The 25,451-nt window shown below is 24.1% G+C and overlaps 3 protein-coding genes across 4 annotated transcripts; 1 reads left to right on the top strand and 2 right to left on the bottom strand.

The window, feature by feature from the left end:
- Window positions 1–1,976: 1,976 nt before the first annotated feature.
- On the bottom strand, window positions 1,977–8,721 carry LOC113547860. The gene is made up of 18 exons (XM_026948404.1): window positions 8,567–8,721; window positions 8,350–8,467; window positions 7,945–8,176; window positions 7,697–7,865; window positions 7,112–7,319; window positions 6,111–6,360; window positions 5,669–6,037; window positions 5,296–5,608; window positions 4,973–5,220; window positions 4,064–4,235; window positions 3,750–3,991; window positions 3,548–3,659; window positions 3,395–3,481; window positions 3,189–3,323; window positions 2,931–3,063; window positions 2,554–2,817; window positions 2,236–2,394; window positions 1,977–2,170 (listed from the first exon to the last, which is right to left on the bottom strand). Exons 2-18 carry the CDS (start codon window positions 8,417–8,419, stop codon window positions 2,091–2,093), a joined length of 3,243 nt encoding a protein of 1,080 aa, XP_026804205.1. The 5' UTR covers window positions 8,420–8,467; window positions 8,567–8,721; the 3' UTR covers window positions 1,977–2,090.
- A 166-nt stretch (window positions 8,722–8,887) lies between these two features.
- Window positions 8,888–18,288, top strand: LOC113547861 (protein FAM166B-like). 2 transcript variants are annotated; one of them, XM_026948406.1, is made up of 7 exons: window positions 8,888–8,958; window positions 9,145–9,232; window positions 15,218–15,293; window positions 15,415–15,586; window positions 15,669–15,884; window positions 17,201–17,334; window positions 18,048–18,288. In XM_026948406.1, the coding sequence occupies exons 2-7, from the start codon at window positions 9,162–9,164 to the stop codon at window positions 18,081–18,083; spliced, it is 705 nt and encodes a 234-aa protein (XP_026804207.1). In that variant the 5' UTR covers window positions 8,888–8,958; window positions 9,145–9,161; the 3' UTR covers window positions 18,084–18,288. The 2 variants fall into 2 exon arrangements, with proteins under 2 accessions (XP_026804207.1, XP_026804206.1); XM_026948405.1 differs by having other exon boundaries at window positions 8,940–9,079.
- A 2,842-nt stretch (window positions 18,289–21,130) lies between these two features.
- Window positions 21,131–24,105, bottom strand: LOC113549534 (myosin regulatory light chain 2). The gene is made up of 5 exons (XM_026950887.1): window positions 23,949–24,105; window positions 21,931–22,158; window positions 21,652–21,835; window positions 21,488–21,563; window positions 21,131–21,425 (listed from the first exon to the last, which is right to left on the bottom strand). The coding sequence occupies exons 1-5, from the start codon at window positions 23,949–23,951 to the stop codon at window positions 21,278–21,280; spliced, it is 639 nt and encodes a 212-aa protein (XP_026806688.1). The 5' UTR covers window positions 23,952–24,105; the 3' UTR covers window positions 21,131–21,277.
- Window positions 24,106–25,451: the final 1,346 nt, after the last annotated feature.

Raw genomic sequence — 25,451 nt, 5'->3', positions numbered from 1 at the left:
AAAATTAAATTACATTATTTAATATATTGTTTACTATTATAATTTAAAATTATAAACAAATTAAGTAGTAAGTGCACTATAAAAATATTGTTTCTCAAGCTGTTTTGTCTACGTGCAATGGCATATTTAGGATTTTATATCCAATGGTACGCGTGTGTATTGCTTTTTTTATCAGTTAAATCATTGGTTTTAATGATTTTATAAAATAAATCAATCAATGCTTAAAACAAATTTAAGAATAATTCTGTGCTATCTTTAGTGATATATAGATAAAGTATCTAATTACAAATTAAGTACCTATTGTACATCTTAGTTAGATAAATAAATAAATTAGTATCTAATTGGTTAACAAGATTTAAACTATGGAAATCTACATAAATCTCATAGTGTTATGTACTTGTATTTTTTCAATAATCGTCTACTCATTTAATCATTTTATATCAAATATAATATTACCATAATACTATTTATATATAGTACAAAATAATTATAATACAATTTGCTAGGCTGTGTCCCCGTAATATTTTTTATGCTACAATATTTTAATATTCAGTAAATCATTTAACTATTTAAACGTTTTTATTTATTTTCTAAAATATTTAAAGTTTGCTAGATTCCCCAATGTTGTTTTGTTGTCAAGTTCCTACCTACTCAAGTGACATCTTGACGTGTTAATTTTGAACCCCAAATTATATAAATACAAATCAATTTATACTTTTGTAAGTGATATATTTTTAAATATATTTCCTAAAGTGAAGGTCAATATGTTTTAAGGTATTCTAACATCAGGATGCCCACAAACATCTGCTGTCCGGGGCAAGTGCCCTTCAAACCCTCTGTTAAATTCGGCCCTATCTATTAGTATACATTATATTACAAGTCATTGTAATTTTTTTTTTTTATCTGCTATCATTTTTATGACAGTACTTTAATATTTTGGTTAATTTGTCAACATTAAAATGTTATTGTTTATTACTATTCTAAATAATCAGGAAAAACAAAATTTGAATGACAATTTTCATACTAAACCTGTTTTTAGCTTGATTAGTTTTTTGTTGTAATTCAAAATTAAATGACAGTAGAGAATTTTTATCAAATATTCAAATTAGCAATTGCTTAACTTAATACAAATTTTCAAAATATGTTGGCTTTTTTTACCATTTAAATAGTCATTAGAAATGTTCTACTTTTTATTTTTTTTAAATTATGTACTATAAAATATAATATGTTTTTGATTTAAAAAGCTTTAACACAAGGGCCTTTATAAATTGTTCATAATCCAATTAAAAAATATCAAGAAATCATGGTCATAATATTTTAGCTTTATAAATATATTTTATAAAATTTATCAAAATTAGGAGTTTATAAATTTTTTTGTAGTTTAAATTTGTTCTATTTTTAATGTTAATATAAGGCTTATGAATATAATACAAGATTCCTCTAAGTTTTTTTTATTGGAATGATTTAAGTTCATTGTAAAAGACATTTTTTAAAGTGATTGGTGATCAAATTTTGATTTTATATTTTCACATGTAACATAATTTTTCCTCAATTAATTTGTACTATTTTATAGCAATCAAAAAAATAGTAATCACAAAAACTATTAAAACATTATTTTTACTATTACCATTACAAAAATAATTAAATCATTCTCTATAGATAGATAATAGATATAATAATTAAACGTGTTTTGCAAATTATATTGTAGTTAATAATATATAAAAATATCCCAATTTAATACAAGGTTCCTCGTAATTAGCTTTTGAAAAAAGCTAAAAAATCTTTATAATATATATTAATATGAATTATTTTTTTTAGATATTAAAAGTTCATATTTTTAATAACAAATTTACATTAAATACCTACTGATTATGTGATATACTATGCATGATAAAATTAATTCAAGTCAAAGCTTAAAATAAAATATATAATAATGTACATGCTATAATTAATAAGTAATAAGTATAAAAAAAATGTATCCTAATATATTATATACTATTATATAAATAAATTATACATAAATAATAATCAAAAATGATAAATAAAAACATAATTGTAAAAAATAGTTAACTTGAGTTTAGGAATCAACTCTATAACAAGATGTTAAATGTAATTAATACAGTTATTAGTAAAAAATTGTTTGTGATCCACTTTCCTGCAGATGATATATCTAAAATAAATAATTAATTATTCAACATAAACCAAAATTAAATTATTGAACATTATCATATTTACTTGAAGCTAATTTTTTGTTATATACAGGACATCCTTGATATGGAATTTTTAATTTAACATTAGTAGGATAGTAACCACTTATTTTTAGTGTTTGAGCAGGTAATTGACCAATTGCTAATAATTTACTAAAATCAGATTCCAATTCATTAGCAAGGGCACCTAATTTAAACAAATTAATAACCTTGTTCAAATAGATATTTTCAAAAATTATTAATGATATTAAGAAAAACTGTAGATTACACAAGTTGTTGGGAATCTTGTTATATGTAGAATTAAACTAATTAATAAGAATAATCTTATACTACTTTTTAACTATACCTTTAAAATGGACCAAATATTGAATACAAGCTCCATTATGTAATATTTTTGTTTTTCTACTGTCTACAGTTATCATCCAATCAGGAACCCCCATTGCATTTCTCACAGCTTCAAAAAAATGTGTTGTTTCATACTTTGTAGTTTTTCTTACATTCACATATTTTATGATATCTTTATCATACTCAATATTAGCACAACCTAATTTTTCATAGCCATTTTTTGAAAATACAATAATTGATCTACCGATTGCAGAAATGTCTCCTTCTAAAATTATATATTCATTTAAAAAACATATTAATTGAGTACGCAACAAAAATATTAAATAATATAAATACAATTGACCATGACAAAATAGATCTATTTTATCATGAAATTACCTAAAGGTAAATTTGGATCAGAAAATACCATTGAATGTGAACCAATGTCAATATTACCCAAACGACCAGATATATCTCCAACATAACATCGTAAAGGTTGATCAGGCCCACATTCATCTTCATACAGTTTAACCTATTACATATGAATGCAATTTTCTATTTATTTATACTTTAATAACACAATAAGTTTAAATTATAGAATAAAAATGAAACATATTACATTCAAAACAGTTTTTAAATAAACTATATAAACTTTACATTCAAGGGATCAGCAAGTTGTGTGTAGTATGGATTCCAAATATACCCAGCTGCAGTACACCGTGTCCCGTGATCTTTAACAGTAGCGTCAATACCCACTGGATTAACATAAATTGCCCATTTGTGATTTTTAGTCTACAGTTAAATCGTATTAATTAATCAAATGTGAAAATGTATATGTATGCACTATGCATCTTAAAACATACCATATTTTTATTATATAAACCTGGATAATGTAAATTAACTTCAATTACGGTATCACTTTTACTTCCGTCATTATAAACTAGTTGAGTCTAAAATGTTTATTTAAAAAAAATGTTTACAACTGCATAATGAAATATTATCAATTAAATACAAACCATTCTTATATAACCATAAAGAAAACCATTAGGGTTATGAAATGAAGCCATTGCTCTGATTTCTCGAGCTTCTGAAGGTGCATATCCTCTTTCTATTGTAGAACACACTAATCTATTAACACCATACATATAAGATATGCAATTAATACATAAACAATGGTATTATTAAATATAAATGTATTTAACTATGATATTTATCCACCTTTTTTTAGAAGGCATACCATGTATCATTACTGATCGACCTAAAAATACTAATTGACCAAATAATTGAGCATGGGTGTCATTTCCAACAGTAGACACGGTTCTAGCACCATTTATTGAGCCAAATTTCAAACTCCAATCACCATATCGTAAACCTCCAGTCTCTTTATTATTCCATGGATCCCAAATTTCATATAAATTTGAACTCTCACATGGTAAGTCTAAACCACCGTCAACTGGATTCTATTATAGCATAAATATTAAATAACAAATTAGAAACGTAATACTCTAAAAACTAATTTATCACAAACTTACTGAATAAACATAATAATCATATCCCCCTTGTATACCTTGGAGGTTGATCTCAAAATCAACTGGATCATACTCAGAAAGTTGGAATAATTCAATTTTACCAGAAATAGAATTTATGTCAGTATCGCTGTACCAGTCCTTTACTACAGCTTTTCGATGCCATACCTTTTCTATTCTAAAATTAATATTTAACAATTTTAATTAAGCTTATAGTGCATTTCAATCAATATCTTAAATGTTTTATTATTTAATATTGATACATAGTTCTGACAATCAACCATACTTAAAAAATAACATTAATGTAGTCAAAGTTGTTAACAACGAGACCTAACCACATCAGTTATATCAAATATTTAGTTATATCCAATCACACAAGTTGAACATCGTGTGTAAACACAATGAAGCATAAAAAAAATATATTTATAAATTAGTTAACAAAACAAAATGAAAATAAATGTTGTTTTGGATTATAATTAATGATAATACAATTTATATAAAGTATTAAATAAGAATAAATCACATATAATGTAATCAAAACCATTTGTTAATGTACCTATGTCCATTGAGAAATATAAATTCATTTTAAATAATAATAAAAACATTATTTTTTATTACAATATTTTCATTTCAATAAATTTTAGAATTATCTTTATGTAACATTATAACTGTAGAACTGTACTAAAAATATATTTTTTAAGCTAAATTATTTGCAATATGTTCATATTTTATAATATATATACATTACATACTAACATGCAAATTGTAAAAATTGTCTACTCAATTAATATTGAGTACCATTTGCCTAACTAATAATAAATTATGGTTTCAACTTTTAAGTGAATAAAATATCGTGCAAGATTTGTTAATTATTAAATACATCCACCACATTATCTTCAATTATTGTTAAATTACTTTGAACAAGCTAAACGATCTCCACGAGCTTGTGGACCATGGTCACCATAAATCACCAATGATTTACCAATAATTGAATTAACTCCAAACAATGACATATATTCATCCACAAACATATGTCTACTCACACCTATTGCGTTTAATTTATTACCGGCTATCGACAAACTATTCAAACGAGAAGATAAATCACCTACACTGCAGTATTTAAGGGACTTACTGCATAAAGATGTCATATTATTTTTCACAACCTATTTTTGAAGATAATTAATAATTATACAGACAACACAATATTAGCTTTTTATAAACATATAAACTAATAATACCTTGTGAGGATCATATATAGGACCTGCACTTTTACACCGATCCATCCAATTATAAAAGTCTTTTCCAGGAGGTTGTACATTTATAGACCACCTATGTTCATCTGAATCTTTAAGTGTAGTACCATCTGCATGAACTAAACTTTCAATTATTATTATAGTTTCAGTTGCTCCAATGTCAATAGGTTGTCGAAATACAATTCTGCCAACTAGAGGATAACGAAAAATAGCTTCTGATGTTAAGTAAGCTACTTTAGTTTGAGAATTTGGCCCAGTAAATGGCAACAACGTAGTGCAAGTCAATATTTCTCCATTTCTAAAATAAAAAAGGTAACATTAATTTCTATATTAAAATAAAATTTGTTTTATTATTTACATGTATAAAACTAATGATCGATGAATAACACTGTTGCTTCCAAATAGAGGTAAATATGCATCCCAACTAGAACTATCATAATTATATTTTCCACTTAAGTCACCAATAGCATATTTATCTTGAGTTTGTCTTTCAACTTCAGCAGGAAATAATTTACCAGTTGGATTAAAAATTTTACCAACACCCAAACAATTATTATTTATATTCAATGATGTCTTATAAGTCTTAGGAATAAAGGGCATTTCATTTAATCTTAAAGTTATATCATTTTGAATTGAATCAGCTTTGCTATACACATTAGTAATTTCAAATTTTGACTTTTGCCATAATCTCAACTCAAGTTTTATTTTTGTTTCATTAACAAATCCCCTATATAAAAAATATAGTTATACATTAATAAGAATTATATATTAATTTAACTATTTGAAATAAAAATAACTACTTAAGTGTAATGCTTTTTTTTAGATTGATTTGTGCACAATCTAAAATATTATCAGCACGTTCACTATCAAACAGAACCATATATAAAGCTCTACTCTCATATTCAATATCAAATGTTGCAAGATTAGAATCTCGTATTAATGATTTTTTCCCAATTTGAACTGGCCCAAGTCGAGCACCTAAATCACCTAATCCATTAGATTCAGGATCATATAAAATCTGAAGAGCATCACAATTGAGTTTTGACTTATCTGAAAAATTAATAAAATATATATTATTATTTTAATAAAAGAAACATCATGATGTTAAAATTATACAGGATGATTCTTTTATCAAACAACACTCATTATTTCAAAAAGTATTAATGTTTTTGAAAATATTTTTTTACATAGTTTCAAGTTGTTAAAAAACATTGTTTTTATTAAAAATTTATATTTTTAAATAGTTTTTATCCTTATAATTTTTTAAGTTTTTTACTTTTTTGAATGACAACATAGATTTTTAATTTCATATTCTAAAGCAGAATAATTTTCTGAGTATTTTGATACATAAAATTCAAATTTATGGTGAGTAGTTTATGAGTTATACTTATTTAAAGTTTAGACAAGCGGAATAGTGGACAAACATTTTGCGGGGTATGTACCACTCCACCCCACACAACTAAACTTTAAATAAGTATAACTCATAAACTACTCGCCCTAAATTCAATTTTTATGTATCAAAATACTCAGAAAAATATTCTGCTTTGAAATATGAAATTAAAAAACTATGTTGTCATTCAAAAAAGTAAAAAAAACTTAAAAAATTATAAGGATAAAAACTATTTAAAAATATAAATTTTTAATAAAAACAATGTTTTTTAACAACTTGAAACTATGTGAAAAAATATTTTCAAAAACATTAATACTTTTTGAAATAATGAGTGTTGTTTGATAAATGAATCATCTTGTATATTATAGAATATAATACAAATATGTTATAAGTAGGAACATGCCAGCATACCTAGAATTGATTCAAGAACATCAGTTGAAAATATTTTCCAATTATTGGTAGTGAGTTCAGTTTTTAAACTTTTCCTGTCTTCAAGATTAGTAAATATAATTGCGTCCATTAAGCTACTTGATATACCAACCCAAACTATATAAATATTGCCAAAAAATCGAGTTTGAAACTTAGCTTCAGCCACTCGCAATTCTGAATCATCTTTTGCCTATAAAATATTATTTATTTTAGTTAAAAACATTACGTATGAAATATAAATAGATTTATTTAAAAATAAATAAATAAATACTGTAATTTCACAAAAAAAAATTAATTTTAAACACCATTGGAAGCTAAAAATATCTGTTAGCTCGTAGAGAAAATTGATAATAAATATACATTGTATATATTTTTCACATCTATGCAAAGTAGGATTCTACATTATAAATTATAATAAAAAAAATTTAAAAAACCAGAAACAAAATATAAATAAATATAATATTAAACATTTAAATTATTGTACCTACTACAAATCATACATAAAATAAAATAATTTATTCAATAATATATACTTGCTATTTGAATAATAACTAATATTATACATACCATGATTGTTGAGCAAATAGTATTCCCAGCATTATCTTTAAGTAACAAGGATCTATACCAAACTCCCAAAGGACCAGTTAATTCTAAAATAGATTTTGAAATCGAAAACTGAAGTTTTGTATGATTTTCTAATTTTAATTCTCCAAATGTATCATCAAAACTTAATAATCTATAAATAAATTTACATTATTTATTGTTTAAGATACCTATTAAAACAACTAATAATTAAAAGAAATTATTTAAATTACCTATTTCCAAGATTTTTGTCACTACATCGATCAACTAAATTAGTATAATCGACGGGGAATTCTTTTATTTGCCAAGACCACTGTAATGAGTTGCCAAAATTTTTTAATGAAACAGAAATTAGAATAATATCATCAATCAATGAATGTTGGGAAAACAATATTGAGCCATGAATTAAATTTTGAGAAAATCTTGAAATCAACTGTATACTAGAATTAACATTGTTAAATTCATCTAAAAAAAACAAAATGGAATTATTGGTCAATAAATTAATTATGATTTTAAAAAAAATACAGTAGAAATTAATTTTCAGATATTGATACAAAAAATAAGATAAATTTACACTAATGAATGAATTGTTTATTTTTAGTTCTTACTGCACAAGAACCAAAAATTAACACACTTACCTTCATCCAGACTTTCACAGCACAAATATGGAAAGATGACAAACACCAACAATAACTTTGGAAAACCCATTCCAATAGTTGAAAATCATATGAATTCAACTCATTGAACCAGAATAAACTAGAAATTAATGTTTTGAATAATTAAGTTAACATATAAATATATAACGTATACAATATAAATAAATCAGTAAAATATTGTTTAATTTCATATTCTTACAATAAATTGTCATAATTCAATATTTGTCAATATTATTAGTGACACATCGATTAGAACTAATAACATCAATAACACATATTGTGAGTAGTGACTAGTGACTACTAACTAGTGAGTAGTGAGTACTAGGTATAACACACATAATATTATATACGTGATGATACTTATCAAATAATCGCACGTGAATTAATATAATATCACTTGTTGCATGTCAATACAGTATAACCACGCAAGGAATAAAATAGTTATTTGATATTTTGATTTGCGTATACAATTTTTAAATTAACAGATAGCTCTGCTAGTGAATACATAAACTCGACCCGTGAATCCATTCACGGAAGTGTAGAACCGTGGAAAATATCCGAAAGGCGAAAATCTGTATTCAGAACTCAGAAGTAAGTCAAAGAGGAAGCTAGTTTGTTTTTAAACACTGATATTAGCAATAAAAGATATATCAAAAATTTGAAAATTAAGAATAAACTCCTTTTCCACTAAATCATATAGAATTTAATTTTGGTAATCTTTTAAAAACAAACAATTATTATTTAATATGTCTGTACTATGTTATGTTATTTTTTTAGCTAAAACCAAATTTGAAATGGTAATAGAATGTAACAAAAAAGAACGAGAAAAACTTTTCAGTCAGTCCAATGGTGCACTTTTACCGGGGTAAGTTGTTTTTAGTTACCTACACTTGTGGTTGTACCTAACGCTGTATAATATAGAAAGGCCTATTTTATATTTATTTATGATGTGAAAAATCAATAAAAATGTCTGTTCCGCGTAAGTCTTAGTTATACATGAAACTTTTTCTGGCACTAATTATTATTTACTTATGTGTTAAATTGAAATTTTGTAATTTAAAACTAAAGTAATATTTTTAAAAGGAAATTATTTTTCATCCTAATTAGTTTATAGTGCCCATTTTTATATAATATGTATTATTTAAAAAGACATTTATTAGTTATTAACGCCAATTTATTCTTGCTGAAACTACCTTATTAACGATTTAAAAATATTACAACAATTTATATTTTTATGTAGCTATTTTTTTTTTTTTTTTTTGCTGCTATAACCAATAAACCCATTAATTATTCAAATAATAATAACGCACGTCTTTTTAAAATTATGTTATTATGAATTTATTTGAATAGTTATATTGTACAATTAAATAGAATCTATTGCGTGTTTTGAATAAATTATTATTTAGATTCTTTGTCTTTTTTTAAATTTACTAAACTTATTAATTCATTGTTTTAAATAATTAACTGTAAATTACGATATTTTTATGATATGCATTATATATTATAGACTTACTTTGAACCAACTATATTGGGTGTTATATAAAAAAATATACAAATAACATAAATTTTACCTTATACAAGAGGAAAATATTGTCTATTAAAATAAAAAGTTTATAAATGGAATTTTTTAACATAACATTTTTTATGCCCAATAATTATTAACACCAGTAGTATTTTAGTCATCAAATATTCAATTAGTTAATCTATGTTACAACAAGCCACTAGGTGAACAAAAAATATATTTATTGATTGATCAGTAACAGGAAATATGATAGTTATACTTTTATTCAGACAGTTCAAATCATAAAAACCCATTAATAGCTTGTAAAAAATTGTTAATTGTTATGGAACGTGTTTATATTTTATATATATATACTATTATGTTTATAAATAATATTCTTTAATGTAAAAATATCGTAACTTCATAATATTGAAAGTGATTGGAAAAAACTTATTTTTTTAAGAATTTACTTCGTGACTATGTGATCTATCCGTCATGACATGGTTTATTTAAAATAATTAAAAATGATCTATGATTTTAAAAAAATATCTCAAAATCTCAATTAAGCACATGTCCTAGAATTTTCTTTTAACTATAGAAATATTTATTCTATAATTTTATATTTTATAAAAAAAAGGACAATTCTTAGCATTTAAATCAATAACAATCAACAAAAAATGATTTCAACCCTTGTGAGTGCTGCCGCTGAACACGAGTTTCACACAATACTTTTACGTGTTGCGTAATAAAAATTAAATTATATTATAACATTGGGGTTTTAAAAAATTAAAATACTTTGATATAATAATAATTGCTTTATTGTTATACTTCTGAAACTTCTATACATTATACATATAAACCTTAATAGTTAATAATAAAACTCATAAAAATCTATAAAATGATTATGTACATTAATGTGGTTTGTATGCGTGTATGACGTAGGTATAGGTATAACCTACTCTAAAATAGCAGAGGTATACTAAAACTTTTTTTTTGTAGGTAATTAATAATTGCTTTGTTGAATGTTTTATATAGGTACCTACCAAATTGTTTTTATTTCGTGATATTTAGTATATAAACTACTACATCTTATATAGGTAAAATACAATAACAAAATAAACAATGATTAATTTATGGCTAATAATTTAAAATTATAATTTTAAATTTAAAGTTTTTAAAATAAATAAATATATTTCTTTATTTCTATAAATATATTTAATATTGTGAATCTGTGTTTTATTTCTATATTGTCTATAACATTTAATGCTTATATATTATAATACAGTAAAATCCCGTTACAACGAACTCCAGGGGACCGAATTTTTTGTTTGTTATAATAGAAATTTTGCTGTAACGAAAATTCGAATAAGCTTTTTATAAGCCCTGTTTTTCGGCAGGGAACTTCTATGACTTTCATTATAACGGAATTTTTCGTTTTATTAGAATTCGTTGTAACGGGAATTTATTGTACTAGGATACGAATATTGCCTATTCTATATCCTATATGTTATTATATTTTTACACTTTAATTTATTAAAATATACTAACGTATACATAATATAATACATAACCATATAGATATATGCGTATGTAAATATGTTATGATTTTCGTAATTTACTTTTAAATTATAATATATTCAAAAAAAAATTTAAAACCGTTATTTAACGTATAAATTAAGAATATGAAGTAATAACTAATTAAATAATTGTATAATAATTTGTTTTACCAATTAGAAAATAATACATACGAGTAAATCGTACTCAAACTTAAATTTAATGCAGCTTTTTACTAATACCTACATTCTATAAGTATATTTAATTTCTGTATACACTATACAACAGTTTATGTAATGAACAGTTTTGAAATGTGTTCATTTTAATTACACAAAACTGTGTATCATATGACCCTGGCCTTGACAATCATAATACCATATTCTATTCGTATTAGGAGTTAACTATATATTCAAAACTTCCATATTCGAAGTCGTTATTTACTCCAAGGTGCATCGCTACGCTCGGATTCTAATAATATTTATCCGAACATACACAATGATTCGAGAAACATACTCGCCTCTTTAATAATGCATTTACTTAAATTCTTATTTCTTAAATTTTAAATTATACTTTAATGTCAAATTTTCAAATACTTAGATTTTGTTATCATAAAGGAGTATCCTGTGGCAATACAAATGCCACGGCTGAAGATAAAAATGTTCAATAATAATTATACACACAATTTTAAGTATAGTACCTATATTCAAATACTTGTAATGAGTTAAAAAAAAAAAAACAGAATATAAGATATAAGAATTAATGTATAAAATTGTATTTAAAATATTGTTAATTCTTATTGAATATCTTTAACTCATCACTTTGCAAGACATGTCACGGGGGATGGGTACGAGAGTTTTTTTTCTAAATTAATTTATGTGCGGAAAATATTTATCATGTACATTTTTACTTACCTTTCGGAAGAACTTGCGGTAGAAGAACAGTATTTCGTATGACTTGATGTTGAGTGACCAGAATAGAAAGAGGTATATAAAAGATATTATATTCAACAAGTTGATAGATATAATTATAATAGGGTAGATATATTTAAACTGATCAATTTTTTTACACGTAAGAAAATCATACAATTATTAAATTGATGTTGGGTGAGCGACTGAGCGTGATGTTGATTGTCGTGTGCCTTTTTAAAGATATTGATATGCCGCCTTTGTAATTAAATTTTTAGATTGTGACGTAGCTCATTTGCGTGTCGTTATAGGTATATTATTTACTAAATAACTTATTTAATTGTAATCTATTTTTTGTTGACCAATGTTTGTACAGCTATACAAATAATATTCTATTTATTTTTTAAATTTAAAATTAACTTAATTCGTAATAATATATTATTTTGTTAGTTTTATTATTAAATCTTAAGTTATTTTAATGAATAAAAATATATTATTGTTTATGCAGCTGTGTAAATATTTTATTATAAATCTAAATAATGATATATAATAATGTATATATCATTACATACTTTTTACAAATTATAAAATTATATTAGTTAATAATTATTATTTAAATTTTAAAACTATCATAAATACCATATTTCTGATAAACCTTTTGGTTTTTAACATGGTCAATGGCTCATATCATCGACATTATTCTTATAAGTAAGTACTTAAAGTTTAACTACTCTGAAACGATTGAAACTCTACAGTTACTAAGTACAAATTTTGATTAAGGTACGTCAAATTTTCAAAAACTTCAACTTTAATAATTTACAATAAAAAGGGGTAAAAATAATAATTTGAAATACTATTTCAACATTTAAAAATTTCAAAAATCAAAATGTAAATAAATAATGTGTTAGGTACTAAAGAACAAAAAGGAGATGAGAAATGAGTATACTCAGTGAATAATCACGTGTGTGTATATATGTTTATAAATACATTTATAATTATTATATATGGTTGAAACTATAATACTTACTTAGGTATTATTTTAACATATAATACATAGATAATGTAAGATTAATTTTATTGTATTTTTTTACAAAAATTCTGTAAGAACTTAAACAAACGCGACACGCCTGTGATTATTTACGCTAGTATATTATTATGAATGACTTTTAAAATGAATAGCAATTAATAAAAAGTACAAAACATTTAGTATAAAGTAGGTACCTATAGAAGTTACAGCCATATAATCAAAATTAATCTTATTATATAACAATAAAGTAGTTACTAAAATATTTAGTATTACACAGTCCGGTTATTTTAATTACTTATTTTCTTGTTTTAATGTTTTATGCATGAGATTTAAGTATTTAACGAATATAATAAAATATTACCTGCAGACTGCAAGTAAATTAAAAGAACATTTTTCTCTTCATACTTTATAGCAAACGATTTTCTTAAATCTCACTTTCCTAATTATGTCAGCAACTATAGCGAATGTAATTAGTAATGGTTCATAGGAATTTTCTCACAAATTATATACGTATATTCGTTACGCGTGTTATTGATTTATATTTTAACAATGTGAAAATTTCTATAAAAACATTTTAATAGTGTTCTTACTTATTTTTATTTATACATTTCAATTTGTACTATAAAATGTATAAAATGTGGATTTAATAAATATAATAAAATAGGTAGTTATATGTCTTCGTTAAACGAATTCTGAATTATTATTTAATAAAAAATGTGACAATTCTATTTGGCCTTGGTGGAAATCTCAGTCAAAAGTATACCTGCCTTTCTACCATTCCGTGTCAACTGCTTGTTAATTTGTTATTGTTGTTTGGCCCTGGTACTGGTACTACCAGCTACTCTTACTTATTCTACCATTATATTATAACAAATCAAATACATATACGATTATACGTTATATTCCTATAAAGATACTAGTTTATGTAAAAGTGTACGTTTCCTATTTCCCTGTCTTTTAGATGCTTATTATATTAACATAAAGGTAACTTCTTCTTATTTTAAATATAGGTACTTAGAATTATTGTATTACGTTTTTTAAAGTATATTTTACTTCATTATTTATGGATCTGTTAATCATTTGTAAATAAGAATAATATAATAACGTATCTGTAAAATATCAAATTCTTATTTCTCAAAATAAGACGATGCCGAATTATTAACGATTATGTTTTAATTATAGGTACCCACATTTTTTCAAATTTAATGGTTAAACTTCATAAATTAAGGCCATATTATATGTACTTGTAAAAATATATAATTAGCTTGACGCATTTCATAATTATTTAATTACTATAAATCTATACATTAAATCGTCCAAATTAAATTTCTTTAATAAAGATATAATAAATAATATTACCTATACATGTATAAGTTTATTAAATAATATAATTCTACATAATATATATATATATATTATATTTTGGTTATAAAATATATTCAAATACGTTGTGGTTTGTTAATTATAATATTATTACTTATAGTATATAAAAATTCGAATAAAGATGCTCATTTAATCTATATTTTATTCATGCTGAATTAATAAGAATTGTTTTCATTTTTATTCATTCTAACATAATTATAGCCCATGCAGCAGGTAAAATTTAAATTATTCCATATTAAAGGTAGGTAACTCAACAGTGGATCGATAAGCTTAGCATAGTTTTATTATTTTCAATGAACTACCTACCTATCTGGCTATTTCATATATATAAATAACGTTTTACATAATTTTAAACTATAAATATGCATGAAATATATTATGATATTTACTTTACCACAACAATATAGATAAATATAACATCATTAGAAAATTCATATAACATAGTACTAAATAAAACATAGTTAATTTTGTATTTTTTAGGTACACTGGTCATTGTCCAACATTGAAATTCCGTTTTGGGAAACGATATGGAGCTAATACTTTAGACATTATTCAGGTTTGAATATATTGATGTATTTATACATATGTTATATTATTAAAATATAAAATTATAATAGTTTTTAAAAATGTATTGTCGTATTAGTATACATAATTATAATTAATATTATAAATTTAAGGAACTTCGTGAGAAAGGAGTGTTAAAACAATGTGATTTAAAAAATATGTATCTGAGAGATAGCCCATTAGATGAATTACCTCCAAAACCAAATATAAACGATTTAAAAATGAATATTGACAAAGAACAAGAAACGGTCAATAATTATCAAAGATATATTTTAGGCTATACCGGTAAATTTGTTAACTTTTTATTCTCTGTAAAACGTAAAACTTCACAAAATAATTATTTATTACTTATGTATGTTATTTATAGGATATATACCAGGGATGCATTTTCGGTATGGCAAAACTTTTTGTAGACTTGCTCAAGAATGTGAAGACAATATGCTTGTCAAATTATCGTCAGAACAAAGTCGAAAAGCTATTGATAGACCTGTTCGTTTTTTGCCTCCAAAAATGGTTCCAGATAAAGCCAACATGCGTCTACAACATACTTTGAATAAATATAAAAGAAGCAAAGATTTTAAAGGTAAAAATTATGTAATAAATGTATAATAATATGTACCAAAATATCAAAAATCTGAATCGTTTAAAATATATAACTGAATTAAAAATCGAAAAACTTATAATATGAGTAGTACTCATTAAGTACCTATATAGTGACCTATAAACATACATTATAATGAGTTTTTATAGGTTTAGTATTATTTATTTATGTATATACAAACACTATTTCATAATTATACCAAATAATAAAAATATAATATATTTATGTTTATTTACGTATAATAAATAAGTTAAAGTACTTTCTTTTTTTATACATGTTTGTAACAATTATCATATTATTCTGTATTCACTGTATTCACTAATTTTTACTTTTAAGTACGGTTCGAATTATTTAAAGGCAAATGCCTTTTTGTTTTTAAACTCTTTGATAATAAAAAGTCCTTTATTTAATTTCTAAGGTAATAAGTAAACATAATCTTTGTATTTTTAGATTTTTAGCGGAATGATGAATGTATTCATTTTACAACGATGTGTGTGTGTTTTTTGTCATGTGTACACAATAAATAGTCGATAAAATACTTTGATTATTTGTAATAATAATATAATATTTGTTCTTTATAATTCAAAAATGAATATTCGTAATCGTAAATACTTGCAATCTTCACCAAATGTTTATATTATCATTTTATATTTGTGATCAAATTTTAAAAATATTTTGACTCTTTTTGAACTATTTATAAAAATTAGAATTTAATCTAATAATTAAATACCCCCCCCCAAAAAAAAATACTTCAACCTATATGCTAGCAGTAATAGTGTAATACTAAAAGTAAAATAAATCATTTTTATTAACTTCCTTTATCAAAAATACATAATATCATGAAATATGCTTAGTGATATTGGCCTGACGGACCGTTTCCTCTCAAAATCGTTTTTCATATACAATGATATATTAAAGTAACCTATATTTTTTGTTTGTTCATTGTTTGTCAAGAAATGTTTCTTATTGCCTTTTATTTCAAAATGTAAGTGTTTTATTTATTGTTTATGTTGTTTTATATTCGAATTCTATTTACAAGTAATTAGTTCTATTATATTTAAATGATAGGTATATAAATATAGATTCAAAATAATTAATAAAATATGCGTAGGTACACATATATTTAGTTGATTAAAAATAATATATCTGATAACTTATCATTTAAATATTCAACTTAAATTATATATGTATATTCCCCTTTTATTAGAAATATTAATTGTTTTTTTTAATTTACTTTGACGTAATTTATGTTGTATAAGATTAAATTAATAATATTTTTTTTTTAATGTGTTTACTAGATCATAAAGTATCTTCTGAATTACCACCTATAGCTGGTTATACAGGTCATATTCCAAGACTCAAAGTATCTAATATTTCAGTGAGTTTACCTTTTCATCACTCAGCCAAACTTGGATTGTCGGTTTTAAAACAAGTGAGATTATACCTATAAAGTAACCTTAAGTTAGAAATAAACAAATATTCACATTATCGCCTCAAACAGTTAGATTATTGAATAATTCATAAAATCATCAAGTTAACTAGGTACCTATAAATTTAATACGATAAGAATCCTAATAACTTATATTTTGTTTTTATGTTTTTAGTTAGTTATTAAAATAAAGAAGTATTAAAAATTCCGTAGTAATCTACGGTATGGTTTAATAACCATTGTTCTATATGATTAGCGTAGTTGTATGCTGATTATTTTTTATAAGAGCATATTTCTACTGTAAAAAGTGTAACAGGTCAGAATACTAACACAATATTTTTATTTTTTTAAACACAAATGATTCTATCAATCTATCATACCACTCTGCTAAAAATTTACCTAATGTTATTTTGATAGCGTTAAGCCTTCGTAAGGCTCATGTCAATCCCCGTCTATAAGTCTAAAGAATACTTACCTGTATTATACTAACAAATATAGAAACAAATTATTGTGTATGATATCCTGACCTAAAATCAATTGTTCCTATACTAATATAACAATATAGTTACTAATTTAATTGAACTATTTGTTGTTTGCATTATATTCAATATATTATACAAAGTCTATTCAATAATATTAACAATACATTTTAGCATAAATATGTAAACATTTTAAATAAAAAAATTACTTAACATTATTTATTAACTATTTTTCAGGACAATGGAAATGCTGTCAAACAATATACTAGATAATTATTAATTTGTAAAGAATTTTTTTTGTTATTATTATTTATCTACTACGTAGATATTATATAAAAATAGTTTTTCTTAAATTATATTATATTATTATTATATATTTATATTTATAATATATAAAACGTTTACACAGTTGTTTTTTTTTTATAATGTTTATTCTTTATTGTTTATGCAACCAGTTACCGAAATAATTCATTTTTAAAATGTTAATATCAATTCAGACAAAGTGTTATAAAGGTTTAACTAAAAACTTAATGATGTCAATTTATTTATAATGAATAAAATATATTTAATCTTATGCTTCTTCTATATTTTGTAAAGAGTAAAGATCTTTTATTTATTAATGCTTTAATTAAAGGTACGGTTTTCCTGCAACGTTCGGAGTGTTTGGACGCGGCGTCGTTATTACACTATTTGATGAAAAGTGAAAACTGTACTGTGGATTTTATGGATGTGAATTTACGGTATGTTCCTACATTATACACAGAAAATATTTTTTTAAGTTTATTTAAATTTAAATTTATATTAAAAATATTTACTTCCATTTATGTATAAAAATTAGTACTATTAATTCACATACTATTTCCAATCCCAAGCTGATTTTTTTTTTTAATAACAGAATGCTCTGCCTTTTTGATACTGTGTTTTTTATTTGATAATTAAAATATTTTTTTATCCATCTTAAAATTTACAAAGGAACTATATATATATATATATTGATTACTAATGGAAATTATTTGACGAAACTATCTGATAAAACTTTTTAATACCTATATAATAACAAATTTAGAGATGAATTTAATTCGGTTACTTAATATACTTAATTTTAGACATGTGCGACTAACAGCAAACACAAATTTATAATCAGTGGTGTAAGTCATTTCAATCGAAGTAGCAGAAAAATATGATATTTAATACCTTTTCCGTTTTTATAATAATTAGATTACAATGAGGGATTATAATAAAGGTTTATTAAAATTAACATAAAATTATAATCTAAAGTTGAAATTAAATGACCTTTTTTATTGTTTTGGAGTTTATGAACATTTTTTTATTTTATTATTGTAAAATGTTCTTATTCAAAATGAATAATCTCCGAAATGACTTAAAACAGTTATACAGAAACTGAATACATTAAAACAATTGATTTTAAACAAAACACTCGTTTTGATTGTGTTTTGTCTGACATATTGTATTATTCAATTTATTTATTTCGTCATTATAATTATTTAAATATGTCATACACATGATTTGTTGTATACTTTTATCCAGATGAATTTGATTTTTGTCTTTAACGTACCAAACAAAAAAAATTTTATGGCGGATGTTGTACTGTTGTTATACATCCAACTTGTATTTTTTAACCAAGCTTTGGTTCTTCCCGCTGCGACTGTGGAGTTGCATAGTTACGCAACAGTTTTATATATTTTACTGAGCATAATAATCGTCTTCTTCTCTTGAAGTTATTTTTTTTTAATTTTTCTAACATTTCAAACTAACGGTCAACATTTATTGTTTCATTTTTTGATAGAAATTAAGTCAGTGAAATTCTCAAAACATAGTATAACTTTATGGCGGTCTTTTTTACTGTGTTTTCCCAGTTTGCCGACACCTAATATATGAGCATATAAGATTTATCAAAAAATAAATAAATATAATTTTATATACGTTTTACTGATTTTCAGTAATGATATAAAAATTATCAATGGATATGGTATTAGGTATAATAGAAGTTATATAGAAATTTAATATTATATTATAATATATGGCCCCTTGTACTATTATCAATAGTTGCAAAACAGAACTTATACTGCCTACCAGCTATTTGTCATTTGTGACAACTAACAAGTATTAATTATTAATATAATTCATGTAATATGATTTTTACTAAATTTAATATACATCTGTTATAAGAACTTAAGATAGGTAGCTGGTAAGGCAGAGCAATTTGTATCGTTGTTTTCTCGTATTTTTCATATAGCACATTATGGATTCCAACGTGACTACCAGAACCAAGTAATAAACGAAGAACATCGCTTTGTATAATGTATATGTATAGTTATTGGACCGCATCCAGAATAGATGATATTTGCGGTCATATCCAATAACGTTATTTTGGGATGTCAGGTAGTATATCGGGACGTGAAGTCTGCGGTCGAGCGAGTAGACAGAATCAGACGGAACAGTCGTTCGAACACCAAATGTAGATTCTAACGACCATACAGTTTATTACATTTAGGCCTTAGGTGCAATATACGTGTTAAACGACCAGATATTGGCGGTTACCAACCGTCTGACGAATTAAAATATTATCTATAATCTTATAAGAGTACTGCATGCTACCATTCCGATCGTCAATAACGTGCACACCAAGAGTACCCTGCAAACAGCGTGTTTCTGGGACGTTAGGGTCGCACCGTCGTCATTTCATGTTAAAAAAATTTTTTAATTTAAAAAAATACCTAACCAATAAACAAACATTATTGCCAATGATTATCAATTGTGACAGTCAACAGACTTCATGGCACTGCAGCAGACGATAAAAAGGTATTTTATACATGACTATATTGAGTTCTTAATTTTTAGACACTTTATCATCATATTATCTACAAATTTAATATTTATAACATTAACAACCGTTACATAATAAATAATAAGATAATCCGTTCACATTTTATTATAACAGAAGTTATATATACATAAGTACGAAAAAAGTTAAACGTCATAATATAAAGCTTCTATATTATACAATACCTACGTACGTACCTCAAACCATTAATATTAAGTAGGTATTTTTTAGGTATATATAATAGTTTATATTTTATATTTTAGTATATTTTTATGTATAGCACTCAAAGACAACAAATGTCGATGACATAATAATAGCTAGATGTTTTATCACGTTTTGCACTGCATCTTTATAGAATTAAAATTATATTCTATATATATGTACATAATTTTACGTAAATATGTTAGACATATTTTCCGAATAGTCGTAATATATGACATAACTACATTAGTACAATAATGAATAAAATACAAAGTTAAGTATAGAGAGGATTTCCTTTTTATTTCGATATTAACTTTCGTCAAATTATTCATTTGTTACCTACCAATTGATACACAAGTTGGGCAAAATTAGGGATATTAAATAAATTAAAAACTGGTTATTGATTTAAAATAAATACAAATTATTCATCGTCACCAGATCCCAAAACCATAGAGATAAGGTCTTCGGTGTCGATCATTCCCTTTTTGTCAATTTCCATGTTGTCAAATGCATCTTTGACTTCTTGGGCGGAGAATTTGTCTCCCCAGTTTAATAGACCGTACCTCAGCCTAAAAATACAATTGTCAATTAAAAACCTTGAAATTGAAGAATTTTAAATGTATATACTTACTTTTCGCTGTCGATTTTACCCTCGATGTCGAACGACTTGATGGCAGCAATAACCGTCTCATCGTCGTCGGTTTGACCTAATTAATACATTAAATTATGATATTAATTTGTGGTTATTATTATTGTATAACATCGTCTCATTGAAAATATTAACAGTTTACTGACCTCCATCAGACATCCTAGCTGCAAACAAGGTCAATAATTGGGTGAAGTTAACTGGGCCAGAAGCTTCGCCTAACATAGCTTCGAGTTCAGGGTCTGTGACTAATTTTCCAACTTTGTCCCAAGTGGCTCTCAAATCCTCTTTGCCCAAAATGCCATCTTTATCCCAGTCCATCATCGAGAAACCCTAATGAATAAATTATTTATAAATCATAAACAACTTATACGATTTTAATATATACAATATATACATATAAATATATAATGGATTAGGTATATTACCTCTTTGAATTCGGCCACTTGTTGGGTTGTGAACATAGAGAACACATTACTGCCAGACCTGCGGACTTTCTTGGATGAACTTTTACGGCTACTGTGTTTTGTGCTGGAATGAGAAGGAGGTGCTTCGGGTTCAGCGGCTGGTGCTGGTGCTGGTGCTTCTTCCGCTGGTGCGGCTTCTTTTGGTTCTTCCTTCTTTACCTTCTTCTTCTTTACCTTCTCTTTGTCAGCCTAAATAAAGAATGGAAGTTTATAATATGTTTATATTACATCTATCAATGAAAATATTAAGAAAATCTTCGATCGATTTAAAATAATTAAATATTTGTATGTATATAAAATTATAATTTAGGGTGATTATTAAATGTTATATTTACTATATATAATTTAATTTGTCCCCGAAATTTATGGTATAATATATTTTACAACTTAATAATATTTCAACAAATTCGACAATATACAAAAAAATTGTGTATTATTATTTGGTACAAAATAATAGATATGCATATACATATAATTTATCAAAAATAATTTCCAGAATATTTATAAAAAGGGCAAAATATTAAAAATGATGACTATGTTATCAATTTATCATTTAAAAATTAATTAATATAATTTATTACTACTTGAAAAAATATTTTTTCTAACGCCCCCCCTCCCGTTGAGAGATACTTTGCATAAATTCCAATAAATTAAATATGAATACACTAATACGTTATTATTGTACATATTTTGTACTGGCCAACGATATATTATTAAATATTATCCTTAAAATTGTATCATATTTGTTTCTATATAGTCTCATCCATTCTTATTTTAGGCAGACGAGTTCAATGAAATTCCTAACTTTAGAAATACCTACAACGTAATTTGGGAACTTTGCCAATGTGATTTCATATACGTGCCATATTCTAAATATAAATCTAGCTAAGTCCAGATAATGAGCAAAACTTATTGCCAACTTTATGTTTGACCGAATATGTTTAAAATTCAATTTAAAACAATAATTTATGTCTGAATTGATTATATAGTTAAACATATTTGTATTAAAAACAAAACTTATAAGGTACACAAGAGTATTTTAGAGAAAGTTTTCACAATAAAAATTAATAATTATCATAAATAATCTTGTTAGAATGATTTTAAAATTAGGTTAGACAGATATAATAGATAACTAATGAATATAAATTATCATTTATATTTTGTTATGCAGTTATTACTTATATTATACAGTGCATTGTGCATTGTATAATTTACCTACGTCTAACATAGTAAAAATAAATATTGTTTTTTAAACAATATAATAATAATGGTCTTAGCCTATTTATGTTAAAAATAAACAAAATTTTTATTAATGTAAATTCGTGTAGCTTTAATGGCCAAGACATTCTAGGAAAATATACATTGATAAAAAATATATATATATATATATTAAAAATTCTATTTGGTAAAGATATTTGACGAATAAACAATAACCAAATTGAATACATTTTTTTTAAATAATTTTTCTACTTGTACACTTATTAATATAAATATGATATATTTAATATTCTTATGAAAAATATAATTTATAATGTATAAATATTAATTTATGGATAATTTGATAGAAATTCTTCATTACTTGTTATTATTTTTCATGAACAAATCAAACAAATGTTTTCTTTTCTTTGTAAAATAAAATTTAAAATACAATATTTAATTATTGTTTAACGCCGTTTTATATTTGTTCTCTTATTGTAATTGTACGGCTTACATGATATTATTTAATAAAACTAACATAATAATTAGGTAGTTATTATTAATCATCTTCAATGTATTTAATATTATGCATTCAAATCATTCAATAAAATATTATACTTGATATAATATTATTTAATATATTATAATAGTATAACATGAAGGTTATTCGCGAGTAAGTTATACCTACACATCATAAATTATTTTTTCATTTATTAAAATTTAAGTTTATATTATTTAAGAACAAATTTAAAATATTAGGTAATACAAAGTCGTGTACTAACCATTTTGTTTGTTTTCTGTTGTCGTTATTAATGCCAAGAGAAGGTGAACACTACTGAGCTACTGAGACCAAGTTGCTTGTGGTTCTTGGATCTTGAAGGTTTAAAAATACAATATGTATCGGCTAGCGAAACACTAAACTTAGCCATACTCAGTCATATGGTGCTCGTGTTTTATTTAAACTCACATTCGCTCCCCACTTGTCCCTTTCTATTAATTACGCATATTGGCCTATAACAATTTTTTTGGCATCTCTATCACAATATTCTCATATGTCCTTTTAGAAAACGAATAACTTTCTCTAACACCCTTAACTTATAGGTTAATGTTTTCATTTGACCTATAATTCGAATTCACTATTTATATATGTACGTTATATTACAAATATAGGTAAATCAAATTATTTATTAGGTATTTAGGTATACGTTATTTTATAATATTTTTAATAAGAATTAGTTTATTTATGTAATAAATTGGAACCAAAAAGTAAATAATTTCAATAATGTTTAGTTATAAATCTTTATTCGTTACAATAATGCTGCAACGTCTATGTGTATTTCAATAAGTACTTTGAAATGCTTTATTATAATATTAAATAATATTATTATCTATTTATATTTTTTGCATGATGATATCTCGTCATAAAATAAATGCCTAATGAATGTATATAACGTAAAGTGTGCACTCGTTTATCATTTTAAGAAATATAGTTTGTTATTATAAACCTACGAATACCTTTAATGTTCGTAAAAAATATTTAACTATCAAACAATTGGTAACAATACTATTCATATTATTTGTAAACGATAATAATATTGAATTATAAAAATGAATTTATAGGCATGTAGATTAATATTTGTTTTGTCATTAAATTGTGCTTAAATCCTATCCTTATTTATAATTTATAATTATTATTTTATCATTTTATTCATTCATATATTTATTTATTTATAAATTAATAGAAAATAAACACGATTGACTATAACTAGGTAAAGTGATACAATGATAAACCACCTTCTTAAAACAACCAACTCAATTCACATATAGTACGTGTAAATAGAATAATTAAATTTATAATATAACTTAATTTGTTAAATATACTAATGCGTATTATCACGCATAAGTTATAACCATAAATCCACAATTTAGAAATATAAATAGGGTCTAAACTAGTTTGAATAATAAAAAGTTCATACCTACTATATAAATTAAATATAGTTAATTCTAAGTTAGCTAAATTTCTTGAACAATTTTAAAAAGCTATCTATTGAAGATAATGTAATATTTTTTTTTTTAAAAAATATCTACCTATAGTTTCAATTTAAATTTATATTATACGCATTTATACTGTATTGAAATAAGTAAAGTAGATACAAATAGTTTTAAAATGTATTTTTTTAAATAATTTACCGAAAAGTAATACGTTTAGGTTTCTCTAAAGTAATGATGCAAACTTTTAAATTAAATGTGCATGAAGTGCGTATGAAAATCAAAAAATATGTACT

The sequence above is a fragment of the Rhopalosiphum maidis genome, chromosome 1, assembly GCF_003676215.2.
Source record: "Rhopalosiphum maidis isolate BTI-1 chromosome 1, ASM367621v3, whole genome shotgun sequence".
Taxonomy (NCBI): domain Eukaryota; kingdom Metazoa; phylum Arthropoda; class Insecta; order Hemiptera; family Aphididae; genus Rhopalosiphum; species Rhopalosiphum maidis.
Note: the sequence above shows the minus strand (reverse complement) of the source record. Positions and strands in the feature narration are given on the sequence as shown.

Excerpts from the sequence above, each read along its gene's own strand:
- LOC113547860 (XM_026948404.1), bottom strand. The coding sequence starts at position 8,419 with ATGGGTTTTCCAAAGTTATTGTTGGTGTTTGTCATCTTTCCATATTTG. Across the intron at positions 7,320-7,696 it reads CTATTTGCTCAACAATCATG|GCAAAAGATGATTCAGAATT; the intron begins GTATGTATAATA and ends AATATTTTATAG. Across the intron at positions 2,395-2,553 it reads ATATTTGGTCCATTTTAAAG|GTGCCCTTGCTAATGAATTG; the intron begins GTATAGTTAAAA and ends TGTTTAAATTAG.
- LOC113547861 (XM_026948406.1), top strand. The coding sequence starts at position 9,162 with ATGGTAATAGAATGTAACAAAAAAGAACGAGAAAAACTTTTCAGTCAG. Across the intron at positions 15,294-15,414 it reads ATACTTTAGACATTATTCAG|GAACTTCGTGAGAAAGGAGT; the intron begins GTTTGAATATAT and ends TATAAATTTAAG. Across the intron at positions 15,587-15,668 it reads ATATATTTTAGGCTATACCG|GATATATACCAGGGATGCAT; the intron begins GTAAATTTGTTA and ends TGTTATTTATAG.
- LOC113549534 (XM_026950887.1), bottom strand. Across the intron at positions 21,836-21,930 it reads AAGTGGCCGAATTCAAAGAG|GGTTTCTCGATGATGGACTG; the intron begins GTAATATACCTA and ends TTTATTCATTAG. Across the intron at positions 21,426-21,487 it reads GGTAAAATCGACAGCGAAAA|GCTGAGGTACGGTCTATTAA; the intron begins GTAAGTATATAC and ends TTGTATTTTTAG.